At 39.1% G+C, this 21,275-nt stretch overlaps 2 protein-coding genes across 2 annotated transcripts in view; one reads left to right on the top strand and one right to left on the bottom strand.

Moving 5' to 3' along the window:
• Positions 1 to 6,328: 6,328 nt before the first annotated feature.
• On the bottom strand, positions 6,329 to 7,243 carry LOC134804599 (uncharacterized). Its single transcript, XM_063777708.1, has 2 exons — positions 7,122 to 7,243; positions 6,329 to 7,042 (listed from the first exon to the last, which is right to left on the bottom strand). The coding sequence occupies exons 1-2, from the start codon at positions 7,168 to 7,170 to the stop codon at positions 6,456 to 6,458; spliced, it is 636 nt and encodes a 211-aa protein (XP_063633778.1). The 5' UTR covers positions 7,171 to 7,243; the 3' UTR covers positions 6,329 to 6,455.
• A 4,945-nt stretch (positions 7,244 to 12,188) lies between these two features.
• The window catches only part of LOC134803930 (SCY1-like protein 2), a 383,486-nt gene continuing 374,399 nt past the window's right edge, over positions 12,189 to 21,275 (top strand). The window contains exon 1 of the mRNA XM_063776750.1: positions 12,189 to 12,199. The gene's annotated coding sequence lies outside the window, so the exon portion shown is untranslated. The remainder of the gene's footprint in view (positions 12,200 to 21,275) is intronic.

The following is a 21,275-nucleotide window of genomic DNA, read 5'->3' as shown; positions in this document are numbered from 1 at the left end:
AAAAGGACTTTGCACGACCATTAATATTACGTAACGTTTTAGCTTTTTAAAAGCTCTCTTAACATCGCTATAAGGCTAGAAGAGTTCTCTAAAAGTCATGAAAGTTTTTCTATAGTGCTATATAGTACCATAAAAGTTACCTGGTACGTTGCTAAATAACTTAAATCGTAACTTAAAAAATGGCTGCTGTTTTCTGCCATAATAGCATAAGAAACAATGGCGAATGAACTTATTTAATATTTTAGGCACCCACGACGCAAGTATGATAAAAAAGATCACTGGCATCGTTTACGGTGCAAAATAGCAATATAAACATGTTTCATTGGTTACTTTTATAATTCCAAATTGCGACATAAACGTTGCAGACAGCACTATTTTAGTACTAAAGAGCGTTTCTCGTCACTTTTACATTTCAACCGTAGAGCTGATTAATCACCGTGAGAGCCTTTATGTAATGTTTATAGAATAAATCAGTGATAAAACTAGGGCCTATCTGGGGTTTTGTAAACGTTTACAACACCATTATAGTGCTAATCATGAACACTAATTAGCACGCTCCAAAACGTTCTCAGGACTTTTATAGTACCAAATTTTGTTACTTGGGCTGCTACGCCAATAAAAAAAGCGGACGCGGGGCAAGCATACAGGTGCGAGCGAGTGCGCGACGCGCAATGCCCGGCTGGCAATAGCTCTCCCGCGTTACCGCTTCATGTGCACCGCTTTTTATTTCGCATTAGCATTAATTTTGAGCAAATTAGTACTGGTGGGAAAAAATCCGAAAAACCGGTTTTTTCTTTTCAAAATCCGAATTTTAAAACGGATTTTCAAACGCTCCGAAATCCGGATTTTGGAACTTCGAATAATCCGGATTGCAATCACTATTGTTGAGCAGAGAATATGCATCCCGTTTTGTGGTCCCACAAAACGGTTCTGGGCCGACCAGGGGTGTGTGTGCGCCCTTTCTAGCAAGTTCATCCGCTTCTTCGTTTCCGTTAATGTCGGAGTGCCCTGGTACCCATCTAAGTATGACTTTGTTGGAATAAGCCAGTGCATTTAGGTTTGATTTACAGTTCTGGACTAGTTTTGAGTTTGACTCAAGAGATTCTAGTGCCAGTAGAGCAGCCTGGCTGTCTGAGTTGATGTAGATATGCTGGTGTCTTAGGTTTCTATCCAGGTTGATCTCCGCACATTTGTTGATGGCGAAGACTTCTGCCTGGAAGATTGAGGCCTGTGTGCCCATGCTGACGCTAGCTCTGAGCTTAGGTCTCTCACCATAGATCCCACATCCTACATCATTGCCTTTCTTGGAACCATCCGTATACCAAATAAGGCTTCCCTCTTCGACGAACATTTGGTCGTTAGTCCATTTGTCTCTAGGAGGTATTTCTACTGTGTACAGTTTAGTAAAGTGACATTGAGTGTGCGTGTCATCTGTGGGCATGCTAAGGGTTCTATTTGCAAAAACCCAGGCCTTTAGTTTGGTTAATGCTTGAGAGCGCCATTTTGGCCTGTTTAGCGTGCAGATTCTGTAGACGCACTGCTTGGCCTCCTTTTGCACCTGCAAGTGGAGTGGTATAATATCCAGCAGTGCATCTAGGGCCGCTCCCGGTGTCGAGGAGAAGGCGCCTGTTGCTGTTAAACAAGCCGTGCGTTGCAGGCTGTTTAATGTGTCTATTGCCGTCTTTTGGTTGGTTTTGTTACACCAGACTGCGGAAGCGTAGGTGATAATTGGCCTCACTACAGCTGTGTATAACCACATAGCAATTTTGGGTCTTATGCCCCATCTCGCTCCTGCCATGCGACAGCATGACCACATGGCCATTTTTGCTTTTTGTATGATGTTCCTCAGGTGAGGGTTCCAAGTTAACTTTTGGTAGAAGGTGACCCCCAGGTACTTGACCTCGTCTGAGAATGATATTATTTGTCCATTAAGTCTTGGTTCTGTGAGCTTTTCGAGCTTGCGTTTTCGTGTGAATGGTACTATCACGGTCTTGCTCGGATTAATGGACAAGTCATTTTCTCGACACCATTTGAATATGGTGTTTAGAGCTCCTTGCATTAGGTTGGATATCGTGTGGAGGCATGGGCCTTTGATGATGACTACAAGGTCGTCGGCATATCCTTGTGTGTCATAGTCTTGGCCTGACATAATTGCAAGAAGTTGGTCCACTGCTAGGGTCCATAAGAGTGGGGATAGAACGCCTCCTTGTGGGCACCCTTTTGTGGTATAAAATTCATGCTCTACAGTATTGAGGGTTAGAGCGGCTACTCTATTCGAGAGCATGCTATGTACCCATCTGGTGGTGGTTTCGTCTACTCCCTTTGATTTCATACCATTGAGTATGGTCTCTGTGGGCGTATTGTCGAAAGCACCCTCGACATCAAGGAACGCACATAGAGCGGTTTGCTTATCCTCTAGGGTTTTCTGCACCTTGTCAACCAGGTCAAGTAGGGCAGTCTCCGTAGATTTTCCCTTTTGGTAAGCATGTTGGTTTACACTTAGTGGTCTTTCCACAATGTAATTGGCTCTAATGTGCTGATCAATGATTCTTTCCATCGTTTTAAGTAAAAACGATGTAAGACTAATTGGTCTGAAGGATTTAGGCTGTGAGTAGTCCTTTTTCCCTGCCTTTGGTATAAAGCGTACCTTGACCCGAGTCCATTTATCTGGTATAATTCCCCACGCGAAGCTTGCTCGGAATATTCTGGCCAGATGCGGGAGGAGGAGGTCTTGTCCCTGCTGTAAAAGCGCCGGAAACACTCCATCTTCTCCCGCTGATTTAAATGGTTTGAATTTTCCTAATGCCCATTTAATTTTGTTTGGTCTAAAGATGTTAGTTGCCAAATTCCAGTCGGTATTGCGTACCCTATGGATTCGAGGGTTCCTTTGGGCGCAAAGTTGTGTATTACTGGTTGAGTACGAACCGGGGAAGTGGGTGCCTCTGAGCAAGTCCAGAGTTTCCTCTTCTGTGTTCGTAAATGAGCCATCTGGTCTTTTGAGAAGACCAAGATAGTTGGTTGGTGTCTTGGAGAGTATTTTGTGAATTCTCGCACCTTTATGAGTTTGGGCAATCTCTTCACAGAACCTTCTCCATGACCTTCTTTTTGCTTTCCTGATTTGTTTATTATATTCAGTCAACGCTTTACCATACCTTTCCCACCCATTCGGCGTGGTCGAGTGATTGAATATGCGACGTGTGGACCTGCGAAGGTTTTCTAGCTTTTTATTCCACCACGTCGTTGTGTTAGTAGTTTTTGCCTCTTTCAGCGGGCAGGCTTGTTCGTTAGGCCCCACGTATGCCTTCTGATATTAAGTTAACTACCATGTTGAGAGAGTCTTGTGTTTTTACATACACTCGGCGTCACGGAAATCGCACACCCACCGATTTTTGTTTTAAGCGAATATAGCTCTTATCATATGTATTATACCCTCACAATATATACATCATTTAAAAGCACAATTAATAAGCATTAAAACATGAGTAAAGCATTTTTGGGAAAAATAATAATAATCACGAAATTACGGCGTTCTGAAAGAACACCTACAATACGCGTTGTAAGGGTCGCTAGTTGCGTTACCTTGGATAGGTTTAAAAGGGGGGGGGGGGGGGGGTAAAAGTGGAATATGGGTCATTCGGTATCCAGAGTTCACAGAGGTCACACCGGAACAGCTGGAGAAAGAAAACACCCCAAGAAAATGGATACCACGGAAGCAGAAGCAGCTCAAGCAGTAGCCCTGGTGGAATCAGGAATGACGCAGTCTGCGGTTGCTCGGCAACTCAACATAAGCCGTTTCCGAGTTCTCCGAGCAGTTCATCGATTCCAGAGGACTAGAAGCTTCACCAGGAAGCCTGGATCCGGAGGACAACGCTGCACTTCCGAAAGAGACGACCGCTTTATTGTGTCGACGTCTTTGCGGAACCGTTTCTCCAACGCTGTCCAGCTGCAGCAACAGCTGCAAGCAGTTCGGAGAACGGTGGTGAGTGTCTCTACAGTAAGAAGAAGGTTGCGGGAGAAGAAGATCATGCCCCATAGAGCGGCTACGGGTCCCAAATTGACGGCAGAGCATCGGCGAGTCAGACGTGAGTTTGCTCGCGAACACAAGGATTGGACGGTCGACCAATGGAAGGCTGTCCTCTTCTCCGATGAGACCAGGGTGTGCCTGTTCTGCAACGATAGGCGCAGAAAAGTGTACAGGAGGCAAGGGGAACGTTATTCACAGGCCTGTCTTGAAGAAACCGTCGGATACGGAGGAGGATCCTGCATGTTCTGGGGTGGCATTTCCCTCGCCGGCAAAATCGAGCTCGTTTGTGTTTCCCGCACTGGTGGTGGTCGAGGCCAGGGATCCATGACTGCTCATCGGTAGATCACAGAGATCCTGGAGGACCATGTGGTTCCATACGCCGAATTTGTCGGTCCTGGATTCACATTCATGCAGGATAACGCCCGCTCCCACACAGCGTTGATTGTTCGGGACTACCTTGATCAGGTTGGGATCACCGTCATGCAGTGGCCAGCAAGGAGTCCGGACCTGAATCCCATAGAGCACCTTTGGGATCAGCTAAAACGGAAGGTGCGGTCACGTAATCCTGCACCTGCGACCCTGGAACAGCTTCGAGATGCCGTCATTGAAGAGTGGGATGCTATTCCTCAAGAATACGTCGTGTCTCTCGTGAGGTCCATGAAGGCTCGCGTGGAGGCAGTCATTAAGGCCAGTGGAGGCAACACTAGGTTTTAAGTTTAGTTTTAGGCATTTGTATTCCGATATTTGTTGATTTTATTGTGTTTTAATTTGTTGATTTTTTTGCATGAATATTAGCGATTGCAAATCCGTGAACATTTTTCAAATCCGGATTTTCGGATTTTGGTTTGACCGAAATCCGAAGTTCGGATTCAATCCGGATTTTAAGAAAGGAATATGTGGCATAAAGGCAAAGTGAAACAAACAATCAAATTAAGTTGTTTTTATTAAAAATAAAAAACAGAATGCGTACACTGCTACGCCAATAACAAAAATCTTTAAAAAACAATAAAAACAAAATACATACGTACACTCCCAAGTAACAAAAGGTTCTATAACTAAGGCATTTTATCACCAAACAGTGATATAGTAGGCCTATAATGGTAACCATTGTGACTGCTTGTACTATAAAGGTTTTTAACAAAGCGTTTTGTTTCTATAAGATTAAAGACCTTTTAAGTACTATAATTTAGCTCTTATTAGAACGCTTATAGAATCATACAAAAGAATCTTTAAAGTGCTGCACTGTAATAGATATGCAAAAAGCGATTATGGTACTATTTAATACTATAGACGACTTTACTGATGCTTTTATGTACCTATTTTGCACTAATAATGCGTCAAAGTAACTTTTATAGTACTAGTATTGTAGCAGTATCGTAAACACTATTAGAGGATCAATCTGCACTATAAAAGGACTTTGCACGACCATTAATATTACGTAACGTTTTAGCTTTTTAAAAGCTCTCTTAACATCGCTATAAGGCTAGAAGAGTTCTCTAAAAGTCATGAAAGTTTTTCTATAGTGCTATATAGTACCATAAAAGTTACCTGGTACGTTGCTAAATAACTTAAATCGTAACTTAAAAAATGGCTGCTGTTTTCTGCCATAATAGCATAAGAAACAATGGCGAATGAACTTATTTAATATTTTAGGCACCCACGACGCAAGTATGATAAAAAAGATCACTGGCATCGTTTACGGTGCAAAATAGCAATATAAACATGTTTCATTGGTTACTTTTATAATTCCAAATTGCGACATAAACGTTGCAGACAGCACTATTTTAGTACTAAAGAGCGTTTCTCGTCACTTTTACATTTCAACCGTAGAGCTGATTAATCACCGTGAGAGCCTTTATGTAATGTTTATAGAATAAATCAGTGATAAAACTAGGGCCTATCTGGGGTTTTGTAAACGTTTACAACACCATTATAGTGCTAATCATGAACACTAATTAGCACGCTCCAAAACGTTCTCAGGACTTTTATAGTACCAAATTTTGTTACTTGGGCTGCTACGCCAATAAAAAAAGCGGACGCGGGGCAAGCATACAGGTGCGAGCGAGTGCGCGACGCGCAATGCCCGGCTGGCAATAGCTCTCCCGCGTTACCGCTTCATGTGCACCGCTTTTTATTTCGCATTAGCATTAATTTTGAGCAAATTAGTACTGGTGGGAAAAAATCCGAAAAACCGGTTTTTTCTTTTCAAAATCCGAATTTTAAAACGGATTTTCAAACGCTCCGAAATCCGGATTTTGGAACTTCGAATAATCCGGATTGCAATCACTTTGAATATACGATTTTTATTTCTTATTAAAAAAGGTGCCTTTTTTTTACTCTTTAGTAACTATTGCATTGTTTTTAAATGAAGGGTTAAATTCTCTTTAAAATGATCCCACACACTCATACTTTACCTTCAACAACATAAGGTTTATAACGGCTTGAAACAAAAATCCGTGGGTGTGCGATTTCCGTGACGCCGAGTGTATTTTGGGACATCCTTTAGACGGTTTTCGAGGTCTGCCTTATAGGCTTCCCATGACGTTTCTTTTGGATTTCTGCGTGTAAGTGGTTCCCTACCTAGAGAGCCTTTAACACTGAACAAAATATGTCTGTGGTCCGACATTGAGTTTTCGCTACTGACCCGCCAGTCGGCTAGGCAGTTTGCCGCCTTTTCAGTCGCGAAGGTTATATCTAATACTTCTTGCCTAGCCCTAGTTACGAAGGTGGGCGTGTTGCCCTTATTCAACAAGTGCAGACAATTAGTAAAGATGAATTGGGATAGTAACTCACCCCTTTTGTTAATTCCAGTGCTCCCCCAGATGGTGTGGTGGGCGTTGGCGTCGCATCCCACAATAAGTTCTGCCTTTTGTGCCTGAGCGTACTCTAGCACTTTAGTCAGTTCTTCTGTGGGATCTTGCTTCTCTCCGGGCAGGTAGGCGGAGCAGACTATTACCTTGAGTGCTCCTCTCCCTTTGAGATCGACGTAGGCAGCTACTTGATCTTCACTGCATAGTTCTGTAACAGGCAAGAAGTTAATATTTTTGTTAAATACGATGCAGGCTCTCGGTTTGGTTCCTTTTTCGTAGATTAGTACCTTTCCTGCTCTGTTCAGTCCTGATGCCATGGACTTGGTGTTGATCCATGGTTCTTGTATGAGGGCGATGTCCAGGCCATTTTCGCCAAAAAGTTTTTCTATGACCGCTGTGGCCGCTATGGCGTGATCTCCAGAGTCGCAATCTTTTGCAAGATGGTGTTGCAGAGGGTCTCCAATTGCGCGACACTCATCGGCTTGGAGTCCTTGGTTCCGACTCGGACTTGGCTGAGGACCTCGTTGTAGGGTTGTGAGGGTTGGGGTTGGGTTGGGGGGGTCACCGTCACCCTTGGGTTCTTGCAGATGTTACCCTGCGGTGACTTCTCCTCCGAGCGCGGCCGTTTGGCCGATTTTGGCTCGGGTCTGGAGTGTGTGGACCCGAACTTGTGCCCCATTTTTTTGAGTTCCGTGAAGCTCTTTGCGGACAGTTGTAGCGCCTCCTCATGCGCAACTCCCAGTCCTCTAAGAGCTTTGTAGCGGCCCTTCGCAGAGCCCGTCAATTTCTTGACGGACTTACGTGTTTCAGGGTTGGGAGCCTCCGTTGGGTTGTTTGGGCAATGAGTATCGCTCCTTTCAACCGTGTCGACACATTCTGTAAAAAAAATGTCCTATTTTTTTTTTCCTATTGGCATATTATTTTTTAAGTAATATTTTGAAACATAATGGTGATGTGGAAAGCAGTATGTCTCACATGGTAGTAAAATTATTTCCACCTTGGGCGTTAACACTTGATTCCTTCGCTTCGTTCAGGATTCAATGTACGCCCTCAGCGTAAATATGTCATTTTGTTCCCATGTGACACAATCTACTTTTCCATTCTGGATGTGCTTTTTTATCAAACCGCCCTCTAGTGGTCATCCTTTGAAATTTGTTTGCCTTCTAGGTAAGTACATATAACTATCCTAAACCTTACTACTAAAAGCAGCGCTCAGCTAAATTATTTGTCGCCAACCAATTTCCGTGCAATTACAAGTATTACAACAGATGGTGCCACGGGTATGATAAATATAATAAGTATCTTCATAAAAAAAAGTGTAATGGACATAGGTAAGTCTATAGGACCCGTGCATGAACTATAGGGGGCAACATAGGAGCCGTCTGATTTTTGGCGCGAGGCGTAAATGTGTCGTTTATGCTTCCGATGTAGCTCACAAGATGGCAGAACCTACTATGCACTAGGATACGTACCGACGAGAACGGTAGATGGTAGCACTTGCTTTGGCAATGTACATGTGCACATATGTTTCCGATTCAGGCCACAAGATGGTAAACCCTCCAACGCGCACGCGGTCCCTATCGCTGAAAGTTAATACCTACTGCATGAACGGTGATATATATGTCGTAGGCCGATCGTACGATCAGGCAGATCGTAATGTTCCTGTGTAATGTTTTGACGATAGTCACATCAAACCAATATATAGGTAGGATAGGTTCGTTAGGTTGCTTCAGATGCCCGAAGGGCAAACTGCCCAGAAATAGGAGCCCCGCGTAGCGGGGCTCCGTCGACTCAGGGAACGAGTCAAAGATTTTCACGTTTCACGATATGCCTAGGAATTTCACGATATGCCTGATCTTACGATCGGCCGCCGACATCTATACCATCAACTATATGGATAAATTATTTATTTTTTATTATTTTTATAACGCCACATGACTTAGACCCGTGTTCCTGACCTCTATGTTAAAATTGTTAATATTCGAGAAGCAACGGATAGTTGTTTGGCCGGATACCAGATATTCGGCCTGACCATCGACCGAATATCCGGTATCCGGCCGCCGAATATTCGGCCGGCGAAACTATACCTATATTTCGGTTTTTCAGGTGCGCATTGTGTAGGTTTTGACTTGTTTCGTATTGAACGTTCGCGCGCACTCATTTCTAGGTTCGTAATGAGTGCGCGTGCAAGTCAGTGGAATGTTTAATCTGTTTTAAAATAATAAACGAGTACGATTATCGTGCTTGTTTCTTAGATCCAATTTGTATACTCCTAATTCTCCTAAATCAAGCAATGTTACTATCCGGTATCCGGCCGGATAGTAGGTCTATATCCGGTATCTCGCCGGATATTTAAATGAAGGCCGGATAGGCCGGATACCGGATAGTAACCGAATATCCGGTGCATCTCTAGTTAATATCAAACGGTGACGCCATCTACACGAGTATAGGCCAAAAGGTATATGGCGCTATCTATTCGAGCATACATTTTTCTTTATTTTCTAGGCACGTTATTTTCTTATACTTTACTTATCTTATACGGAGTTACATACCTATATGTCTATATCTTTGATATAACGAAAGTTTTATCGCTCAAATACGGACAAAGCAACGGCCTATCTTTTTACGATTCCATTGAACAAATTTAATAAGGTCTATCAGTGTAAATACGTGGTAAATATTTTATATTATTTTGATAAAAATATGTATTAATATAAACTCATTAACAAATAGTCGCAAAACATGTTAACTTTGAAGTTTTAGATTTAAAGAATTAATTATCCTCGGCCAAAAGCCTCAAACGCCGCAAACATGCCGCCGTAGGATCCAGCTATATGTTTGCGGCGTTTGGCGTGGAAACCTTGGGGCCATGGGGGCCAAGTGCGCGTCGGTTATAGGTATAAAGATTTAATACTCGTAGAGGCCTCAGGCGACCAGAGGGCTGGCCAGTATTTCGCACAGCGCATTAGCATCGCTATACAGCGAGGAAATGCGGTCAGCCTTTTGGGCACCCTGCCCCTTGACTGCGATTTAGGCCAATTTTTTTACCTGTAGGTAGGTTAAGTATTTAGTATTAAGTTTTATTATGTTTGTTTATTTCATTTAGTATTAACCCTTTACCGCATATGGGTCCAAATTTGGAACGTAATGATATTATCCTCGTGGATTGATATAAGCGTCATCTGTTTTACTGAACTTGTAAGAGGTGGAAACTATGAATACTACGGAACGTTTTCTGTACTCGATACAGCTTCTAACTAGTTTGTGGTCCATATGACGTTATCATCTCCACCGACGTCCGGCAATTTTACTTGCAAGTGTGATTGGCTACTTTGTAATTAGCTTATCGTTGTTATATTTAGTGCAATAATTAAATTTCCAGCGTTGAGTAGTAGAAAAATATATGCCGCGAGATTTTACGGTAAAACATGTAAGCATTTAAATTCAAATTACTATGTATGATGTCGTGAAAGTTTGTTCCTGAAATGGAACACTATGCGTTACAAGCTAGAAGGATTGGACTCATATGGAACATTATGCATTAGTGATTTTTTTATCAGTTTGCCAAATATGGAACCTTATGCACTCAGGCAAGCTACTTCTTTATTTTATTTTTATTAAGTTGGGTACATTAGCCGTATTGTTAGAAATCTGTAGATAATAACCGGTGACAGCTGGTAGCTACAGATAACCAATAACGATCAAATTATTTTACTACGTCAATGATAAACAAACATACGTTCCGTATGGTGGTAAGCGGCTACCATAGCCTAAACCTTACCAAAAATAAGTATAAAAATAATAAATCGACGTGCTGACTTCGTTTGCACCAAAGATTCATTCCGCTCCGCAAACACGTAAGTTTTTTTTCACTTCTCATGCTCAAAAAGTGCACCTTTATGTCGTGCGTAGACGACATAAAATCGCATTTTATGCTCTAGAGCATAAAGAAAAATCATCTATTACGACCCTTATTGACTTAGCAATAAAGTCCAAATTCTGCCATACAAACTGCCAGCCCTGCCGGCGCGCCCCCGACCGGCGCTCTCCCGATCGGCGTGCCCCGCGCGTCCGACCGGCCCAAGAACAATTTTCTTTAGTCTTGAATAAATACGTTAAAATAACCTAAAATATTTGATTTTTGTATATTTTCCTCGCAATCGAAGTGAAAAGCAGAGTGTACAACAAGGGCATAAATGTCCATTTTTACCCTCGTCTACTATTTTGGTCTTCGCTTCGCTCAGACCAAAAAATTGCCTCGGGTAAAAATGGGTCACTTTATGCCCTTGTTGTACAATCTACTACAGTAGAGTCCGGTTATAACGACGTCCAAGGGACCGCTGATATTACGTCGTACTAACCGGACGTCGTACTAAGCAAACTGCCAATTTTAATATTTTTTTAATACATAAAATAATTACATCATCTTGTATTTATTAATATTTATATAACCATCAAATAAAAAAACATTTCAATGAAAATATTTATTTATGTTATTATAACATTACCTACTTGTTTGTTTGGAAGAAGCTACTCTTGTACGCGTACTCACTCATCACCCGCAAATTACTACCGTAATATAAAAAGTCACAATTCTTGCGGATCTAACATAGATGACTATCGTAAATCGACATTCAAAAAAGAAATATTTTTTTTATCAAAAATTACATTTGATACAAGCCTTCAGCGGTGACGGTATATTTTGTTTCAATAGTCAACAATACTCATACTCACGAGACTCAATTGAATAATGGGAAATCGGGTTTATTTAGTTTGCAAAATTTGACCCGAACAAACATATTAAAAACAATGCTACGAAATGTCACATGACATGATCTTATTGCGTGTAGGCAAAGGGGGAGGAGGGTTGCGTTCGCGGGACGGGGTAAGGTTCTTACCATCAATTTATTTGTAAAAACGTCATCGCTCGTCGTTGTAACCGGATTTGACGGTCCGATTTTGTGTGAAATTCCGTCGTTAAAAGCGGTCGGTCGTTATAAGCGGAGTCGTAATAAACGGATGTACTTTCATAGTAGCTGATACTAAAACCAAACATGTGACTATACTTACGTCGTTAAAAGCGGTTGGTCGTTATATGCGAAGTCGTACTAACCGGACTCTACTGTATTTCAAATCTCATGCTCCGAAAGTGGGTCGTTGTTGTTCTACAAGGTGCGCAGAAAGTGATACGTTTATGCTCTAGCGCAGAAAAGTGGTCTACTCCTCTGCGTCCTTGTCCCACGAACAAACGGTGGAAAAAAAATGGAAAAATAGTATCTTTATTTCCTCGCCTGGAATAATTGGTAATTGTTTAATTTTACTAATCCCACGTTGATTCTTTTTTTATAAAAAATGATGTAGGTAAGTAAATTGTTAAAAACAATTTATTCTTGATTTCTTTCGTTGAATTCTATTTATTCGATTTCATAAGGCGGCAACCAAAAGGAATACACCAAAAATATGTTTTTAAACCTTATACTTGCGTAAATGAGCAAAGGCAGAATCTTATACAGCCACAGTTAAACGTTTGTACGATATTAAATTGGTTTTTAAAGTTATTTAGTACTATATTCATGAAAATAAAATAAAATACAAGATAAAAATTTCTTATTTTATTAATTAAATTCTTATTTAATATTTAAAATACATTTATTATGTTATTACGTGGTGCGGCGCACCAAGGTCGCGGTGCGGTCCGGTAGTCTGTTGCGGCTTTTAGAACGAAAATGTATAAAATTAAAAAGAGGCATTCCCGCTGATTTTCATACTATAATGTACAAATAATTTTAAAATTATGCAGTTTGTTAAAAAATGTGTTTTTTGTAAATATTGCAGTCCGATTGCAAGTAAGTCCTAAGGAAAAAAATCATGTAGGTCTATTAGGTACTTCAATTACTGATTTTGCGAAATTGCCTTGTCTTGTTTGGTTTCCTCGCACTCGATATGAAAAGTAGAGTGTTTAACTCGGGTGAAAGGCACCATTTCCGTCTCGGACTATTGGCGCTCTCACTGCGTTCGAGCGCCAAACTACCTCGACAGAAATGGGTGCCTTTCAACCCTTGGTTAACAATCTACTATAAATTGATCTTTACCTATTTTAACTTGAATCCATGAATGAACTAGTATTTAAGTATAAATTGTATAATTACCATTGTAAGTTTTAAATGAATAAATATTATCTTATGTTATCTTATCTTATAAATAGTTTTTGAAAATGTAAGTGATTTTTTTTAAACTTATATTTCCATACATATATTGCATACAGTTCCAAATTTGACCAGTTTAATAATCGGGCTCCGGTTAGCCACTATAATACATAATGTTCCAATTTTGGAACTAATTGTTATTTACTATTATTTTTAATTGGGCGAATATAGTTTTTTTTACAATTTTTTTATGTTACATTTATAGTGTTTTATTACATATATTTAATTAGGGGAGAATAAAAAATCCATGCGACAAAGGGTTAAGAATTATTAGTTAGGTAAATGAGCATAGATTCCATACTACTAAAACTTCCAATTAGTATGATACCTACTAACCGACATGGCAATGATGTCGATATCGAATCGACGTGATTAATTGATTATTAGATATCCAAAACTATCTAGTATATATAATCCAGTAGGCACCTTTTTTATCGCAAGATAATTATGTACCTACCTATCAAATAAACGCATTCGTCAAAAGATAATAAACACGCATATAAAATAATCGGCCAAGAGCATGTCGGGCCATGCTCAGTGTAGGGTTTCGTAGTTACCATTCTGTCAAAATAGGCCAAACGGGGGCTGTTAGTAAGGTATGTTGGGGTAATATCGGATGCGGGAGAAGAACGTAGGAAATTAATTTCCGCCAAAATACCTAGGCTTTATTTCTTAATTTTGACAACAATGTGCAAGACGCTATTTCATTGCGCTTCGGACACCAGTGTCCCTCCGCCGCTCAGTGATGTTGGATGTGTGCTACGCCCTGTAATTTATGTCGTGTATTGTGATAAAACTGTGGTTCTTTTTGTGATTCAGTTGATGTAAAATTTCGTTTTGAAGGTTTATCTTTAAATCAATCCAATTAAAACAGACCTAGGACTGCTGTAGACCGATTTCCGATCTTTATCCTTGCAGGTAAAGAACGGATAGCAACATTCCGACCTTTACCCATTTAAAATACAGCAGTGATTGTCAAACTTTGAATTTTTATGACTGCAATAACTCTTTTTTTATCGTAATTATTTAGTTCCTTTATTTTTTTTCGAGGACGGTAATTCAAAAGGAAGAGATTTTAGCAGTGTACATAGTTATATATGTATGAATGTATTACTCTGGAAATTGTTTCTATTGACATATCACACTTTGAGAGCCACAGATTTACCAAATTTTCGTATATGGGTCAAGATCGGATGCAAACATACAAAAATTTAAACATGTAATGAGAACTTTTAAGTTTCTAGTTATTCGTGGCTGAAATTCATATACGTTGGAGGAAGTTAAACATCGGATATACTCTTTTGGATGCCTTATTATCTGAGCATTAGAAATGTTTTTTTTTCGCCATCCGGTGTTAACCCGTGATGACAAATTCATCGTTACCCTCGAATAAAAATATGTCTCATCTTTACACTCGTATAAAACTGAAACCGTTGAACATTGAAGGTTGCCAATATTCAGGCCTAAGCTACGGTTATTATTTAACGATTTGCACCATATTTCTAGAAGCTGACACGTACTGAGATCGAGAAAAAAATATATTTTACGAGGTCTTCCAATTAGTCCCAAATCCGTCCGGTATTATCCCAACATTACTTAGTTTGTTTTTGCGCATTTGTTTGGAAGACTCTTTCTCGCTCAATTAACTATTAGTGTAGGAAATAAAGGTAGTGGACCCCGCAGTAATTCCTCTGCCAGAAAATACTTTACAGTATGATAAATTATCAATAAATAAAAAGTATTGTATAAATTTCCAAAGAATAATAATAATAGAATTAAAGTAAATACCTAAAGTCTTAAATCGTTAATATCTTTTTACGGAAAAATGCTCCGTTCAAACTTTCTTCACCGGATATATTCATGTAACGTATTGCAACAATATATGAAATATCAAAAAAAAATATCCCAGCAGAAATACCAATATTAAAAAAAAATATTTTTTTGGCGTGTCTTGGACCGGAAAATTTCTCAGTCTAATTTTTTCATTGGAATGCCATTTATTGCCGTTTTATACCTACAAAATGAAAATCTAAAAATTTTACCATGTAACTATACTATTTTCAGAAATTGCCTTTTTACTCGCTTTGGAAAATTTCTCTATCCATTTTATTTATTGAATTAAGTTCACTGTTTTCTTTCCATTCAACTATAAAAACATCCAAAAAAAGAACGAGCGTATTAAAAACTAAACATATCGGGAGCAGTGTGTAGGGAGCGGGGTGTATAAGTGGGGTGCGGGAGCGGTACCGGCCGGCCTAAATCACTAAATGACAGCGTTTTACACAAAAATAAAACGCTAATTAAATAACTTACCATAATCGGAACCTAATAATAACATTGAGAGTGGCAACACTGTAGTTGGTCGTATTGTCCTTTCCGAATCAGGCAGTTGCTTTTGACACTGACAGTTAGCCAAAGCAAATTTCCAAGTCATTGTCTCAAAATTGTACATATCGATCGATACCTTTGGGTTCAATTGGCGTAAAGGACAAAATGCTATTTTACAGGAGACGCGAGAAAACTGCGATTTTTTTGTTTAATGTTGATATATTTTTGTTGTTTGATGTGTATGAGAAAAGTACTCAAAATGGTAGTCTTTTTAACCTAAATTAGCGATCATATCTATAAATTTAATATGAAAGAAGTTAATGTCCTTTAAAATTGGCCAAAAACACTATGAATGTCCTTTACGAGCATGACATTTTTTATAATTTAGTGAATCTTGTTTAGTAGGGGGTCGTACGTGACGTACTCAGACTTTTTTATTCTAAAATAGGGGTCTATTCGTTACCAACCACGGTGCAAATGTTAACTGTTTTCAGCATAAGACTTGTTCACGGAAAAAAGTAGCCTAAAGTTGAGTCTTCTTAGGTATATAGAAACTTTTTGCAATGCTACTACCTGACATTCCAAAATAAGTATGATCAAGTTTAAGAAAAATATATATTAGTTGTCATTGAGTAAATAAAATTAAAATGAAAAGGGTATTTCGATGCGGCAACTCGCAAAACGATATAAAATATCCAAAGACGGTGTGCGAAAAGTTATAAATAAGTTTGGGCACTTTAATATGCTAGGTGATCTGCCAGGTCTCGGCCGCAAAAAAGGCTGCGTGAACCCAAAATTAGACGCGGCAATAGTGGATTTGTTTTGCCAAAATCCATCGGCCTCTACCCGGGATGCAGCCAAAAAGCTGAAGACTTCAGTTGGAAACGTGGTAAATGCCAAAAAAAGAAATAATTTACAGACCCGAAAAAAACAAAAAATGGATTTGGATTTAAGTGTATACGTGACTACATAGTATATATTTAAAAAGAAATCAGGCTGAGAAATTTTCCACTCTCAGTTTTTAATAGATCTATAATACAGACATTTGGGTACGCATTTTTTTTGGATTTTCTTACCCACTACGCCAAATTATATTCTAAGATCATATAAGAAGAAAAAAATGACAGAGCAATATTCCGATGAAAATGAGCGTTGAAAAAAGGAATTATCATAAAAAAAATATTCTCATGTTTGACAAAAGTTTTAGATCTTTTTCTAGTATCACATACTGATACAAATAACTTATTTGGTAAAATAATTTTGGACTGAGGAATTACTCGGTTCAATATATAAACATATTTGTACTTTTACGTAAAAATACCTAACTTAGGAGAGTTTTTTTTTTGGATATTTATATGTTAGTTTCGGCTCATACTATACAATAACCAAGCAAAATTTCATCGACTGAGAAATTAATGCATGGGTCTCCATACAACAACTTGCTTCATTTACTACACTATATACACATAGGCTATAGTTAGTTTATTTTTTGCATTAGAAATAAGTAAACAATCTTGCTGTGTCTTTTAATTGAAAAACACGTTTTAAAAATAAGTCACGGCAAATATGTAACAATTATGAATCTAATACGATCATATATATTCTTCTGCTTTCATAAGTAATAGTTACTGATTTAAAAAAAGCGTTTTTCAATTAAAAGACGTGTCAAGATCGCTTACCTTCTTTCTAATGCTAAAAAAAACAAACTATAGGGTCTATAGGTACCTACTTATGAAGAACAGTCGCAGTATAGGTGCTGTTTTTTTTATATGAGTGTTTATTATCTTTTTACGGATGCGTTTATTTGATAGGTATAATTATCTTGCGATAAAAAAGGTGCCTACTAGATTATATATACTGGATATTTTTGGATACTGATGGTGATGGAACTTAATATTAAATACGTAACCTACCTACCTACAGGTAAAAAATTTGGCCTAAATCGCCGTCAACGGGCAGGGTGCCCAGAAGGCTGCCCGCATTTCCTCGATGTATAGAAATAGCGATGCTAATGCGCTGTGCGAAATACTGGCCAGCCCTCTGGTCGCCCGAGGCCTCTATTAGGCGCGTCGATAAATCTATATAGCTGACGTAGTCACCTAGAAACCCTTATAGTTTCGCCATGTCTGTCTGTCTGTCTGATGTCTGTCGGGTATCATTGGATAGGTCTTTCAAAACGAATAAGGATCTACTAGAACCATTTTTGATACGGTTAATATTTTCGGAATAAAGCGCTCCAAAAAAAAACAATAAGTGTCCCCCCCCCTCTAACTTTTGAACCACGAGTCCAAAAAATATGAAAAAAATCGTGAAACGAAAGCTGAATAAATACTTTCAGAAGTTTTTGAGTTATTGCAAAAAATCTTGTTTTCTTAGTAAAAAGACGTACCTACCTAAGTACAAAGGGCTTCCTTATGATACTTACTTAATGCATCAGCTTGTTTTTTACTAGAGACAAAGAGAACTTAGACTAGAGGGATATTGTCAAAGTAAATTATGTTAGTCAGTTTATTTACTGCCATCTTTAGACACAAATGATTAACACCTTTAGAACGCCATTTGACTTTGATCCTTTTTTTTTCACTGATATGTGTTAAATTTGTAAAATGTCAACAGTATCGCCATCTATAGTCTCTAATTTTATGTATTTAAAAACGAGGTAACAATATCTACCTTCAAATGGCAAAAGCCAGTTGAGGGTAGATGAAAACATTACATGATCAGATAATGTATGTAGGTTAAAGTCAGGTCGTTCAGTATCAGATCCACATCAGTGGTAGTTTTGTATTTGGTTGGTTAATCAATAAATATTATAATTACCCGAAAATGTACAAATTGTTTGTTTACTTTTATTTAAGTATTATAGAGATACAGAGTATAGTCGAGGATAGGCCAAAGGTATGGTGCCATCTTTTCGAGCTAGTCTAAATTCTCTTTGCTCGAGATCGAGATGATCGATGTGTAAATAGATCTACGATATATTTCATTACCGTTAAAAGTGACAAGCTTTCATTTCTTTATAATTGTGTCGATATAATTAAGATAGCTAAGGATACCCTAACATATTAAAAAATATCTTAATAGAAGTTGGAGACAGATTGTTCAAAACCTTATTAAAGTCAGGGGTGCGAAACTCCTCCCTTCGGACAAACTTAGTTCCGTTCGGCTCAGCATTGCTCCGAGCAACTATTAGGGTTGACATAACTTGACTTCCCTTTGCGTGCACGACCACAATAAGATAATGGCTTGAATTTTGAGAACCCTAAATAGCCGAAAGATTGATTCGAAATGATTCGACCCTGAACCGCTGCTGTCAAACTTCGGTTTTGTAGGAAGTTTCCTTTCTATCGGTACTATTTTATTCTGTGTTAAAGTTTGTAGATGCAATCTAAAATCTCACTGTGTAAATTTACCTAATATGTTATTTATGTGATCCACAGATTAGAATTTAGTTAAAGTATACGATAGCGTGTCCATGAATGTTTAATTGATTCACCCTTGATCGGTCGAAGTACGTGACCCAATTGTATTGTCCTAGCTTAGGTACTTTAGTTCTGTGACGAATTTACTTACTACTAGTAGTTCGCCCCGAACTGAGAACTCGCGGTTCGCCAAAAAGATCAATTGAATGCAGTGCTACTTAGTCCGAGATGGGCATTTCGTAAATGATTTCTGATTCCACGATTACTTGAAATCACTTTTTAATCTGATTACCGATTCCCATATTACTTTGTAATCTAACAATACCGAATTACTAAGTACAATTTTATTCCATTTGAGGAATCAGGAATCAATTTCTCGAATATTACAATTACTAGTTATTTGAATCAATGTCGATTCCTCATTACAGGAATGCATTATTTGATTCCTTTCAGATTACATTTCATACTACTACTATCAAAAGTACATTTCGATAGTAGATATAGATGTTGTTGACTTACTAGGATGCATCTATATCTTATTTGAAACAGGTGCGCAGATTTCGAAAATGATGACCATGACCTATAAAACGACATCCATGACGACTTTTATGACATACTGCATGGCCGCCATCTTGGAATCCAAAATGGTCATCATTTTCTAAATCTGCGCCCCTTAAAACCTATAAAACGACATCCATGACGACTTTTATGACATAGTGCATGGCCACCATTTTGGAATCCAAAATGGTCATCATTTTCAATATCTGCGCCCCCCAAAACCTATAAAACGACATCCATGACGACTTTTATGACACTGCATGGCCGCCATCTTGGAATCCAAAATGGTCATCTTTTTCGAAATCTGCGCCCCCTAAAACCTATAAAACGACATCCATGACGACTTCATCTTGGAATTCAAAATGGTCATAATTTTCGAATAAAATCTTAAATTAATGAGGGAAGAGATGAACAGATGAACATACATACATACCCACATACAAGCGGGTCAAAATCATAACCCTCCTTTTGCTTTGCCGTAGTCGGGTAAAAAAACAATATTATAAAATAAATGTGTAAACCGAGCACTTTCATGTGATACCAAACTTGACCATACTTTCTTGCAATTAAAATGACCAGAATAGCAAGACCCCTCACAAATGCCTTTTTAGCATTTTAAGCTCTTCTAGCTCAATAACCTCTTGTTCGATCCAGCTCAAAATTTAATGACTAAAATATAATGCCCTCGACTAAACGTTTACCCAATTTCATTTAAATTAGAACAAATTTACTTAAGTTATTGAGTATCAAACTATCCTCTGATAGTTCAGCTTAAAAACATCGAAATGCCGGGACGTGCCCCTAGCCAGCCGTGTGTTCAAAGTCGAATGTAAGAACTTCACTTCGCTTCGCTCGCTCGTTCGAATATTCGGCTCGTGTTGCTTTTCTTTCTCTCCTAATTCACCGTATAAGGGCTTAAGTTTAGATATGCAAGATTTAACACATTCACTACCAGCGACTCGCTAGGCGGGTTCTCTGTTTTAGTCGCTTTTCGCTACAAGGCGGAAAAGCCGTAAGCTCGAAGCAGTGAATGTGTTAATTAAAATTCGTAATGTGGTTGAGCTGTGAAAAGTTAACGGACTGATACTTAATTCATAATTTTGCATAATAGGTAGAGTTAGACTAAGAAAAGTCTGCAACGATTATGATAGCATGTCGCGGGTCGCAGTGCAAGTGTTATTTATACGTCATAAACTCATAATTTCATAGAAGTTTGACGTTGAAAATAAAACTTGCACTGCGTGTGCGACCAAAATCGTTTTAGACTTATCTTGGTCTAACTCGACGCGTGTTAGGTCGGCTGTTAGCGGGAAATGGCCTAGCTAATTTAAGGCCTGTGCACACCGGCTGCGTGTGCGTGACGTGTACGTGTGCGTGCGGCGTTGTAGTATACAGATTCTTATGAGAGACGGCACACCGCTTGCGTGACGTGTGCGTGTGCGGCTCCTACATTTTAGCGCACGCGCACGTGCACGTCACGCACACGCAAGCCGGTGTGCACAGGCCTTTATTGTTGTGAACGGTTTAGTGTGCCCAGACCCTTATTTCACCATGGTGACAGGTGCGACAATTGTCGATATAACTGTTACTACGTCACAGGCCTCCATAGACTACGGTAACCGCTTACCACCGGACGGGCGGTGTGCTTGTTTGCCACCAACATTTTAATAAAAAAAAAACTCCATTATATCGCCAATAAATACCTAAGTAGGTACAGTCTGCAGCAGCAGAAGTTGCTAAGCGGGCCAGGTGTTCAAAATGATCTTGACGCGACTTTATTGTTAAGAGAATAAGAGCGTGTCAAAGTAATTTTGAACACTACACCCGCCTACCAACTTTTGCTGCTGACTATACTTATTTTGCGAAGCTAATGACAATAGGCCTGATGACAAATTTTGAAAACCCTTTTAATATCGTCGGTACACTT

This window comes from Cydia splendana, chromosome Z (genome assembly GCF_910591565.1).
Source record: "Cydia splendana chromosome Z, ilCydSple1.2, whole genome shotgun sequence".
NCBI classification, from domain to species: domain Eukaryota; kingdom Metazoa; phylum Arthropoda; class Insecta; order Lepidoptera; family Tortricidae; genus Cydia; species Cydia splendana.
The sequence above is the reverse complement of the archived record's forward strand: the minus strand, read 5'-3'. Positions and strand labels throughout refer to the sequence as shown.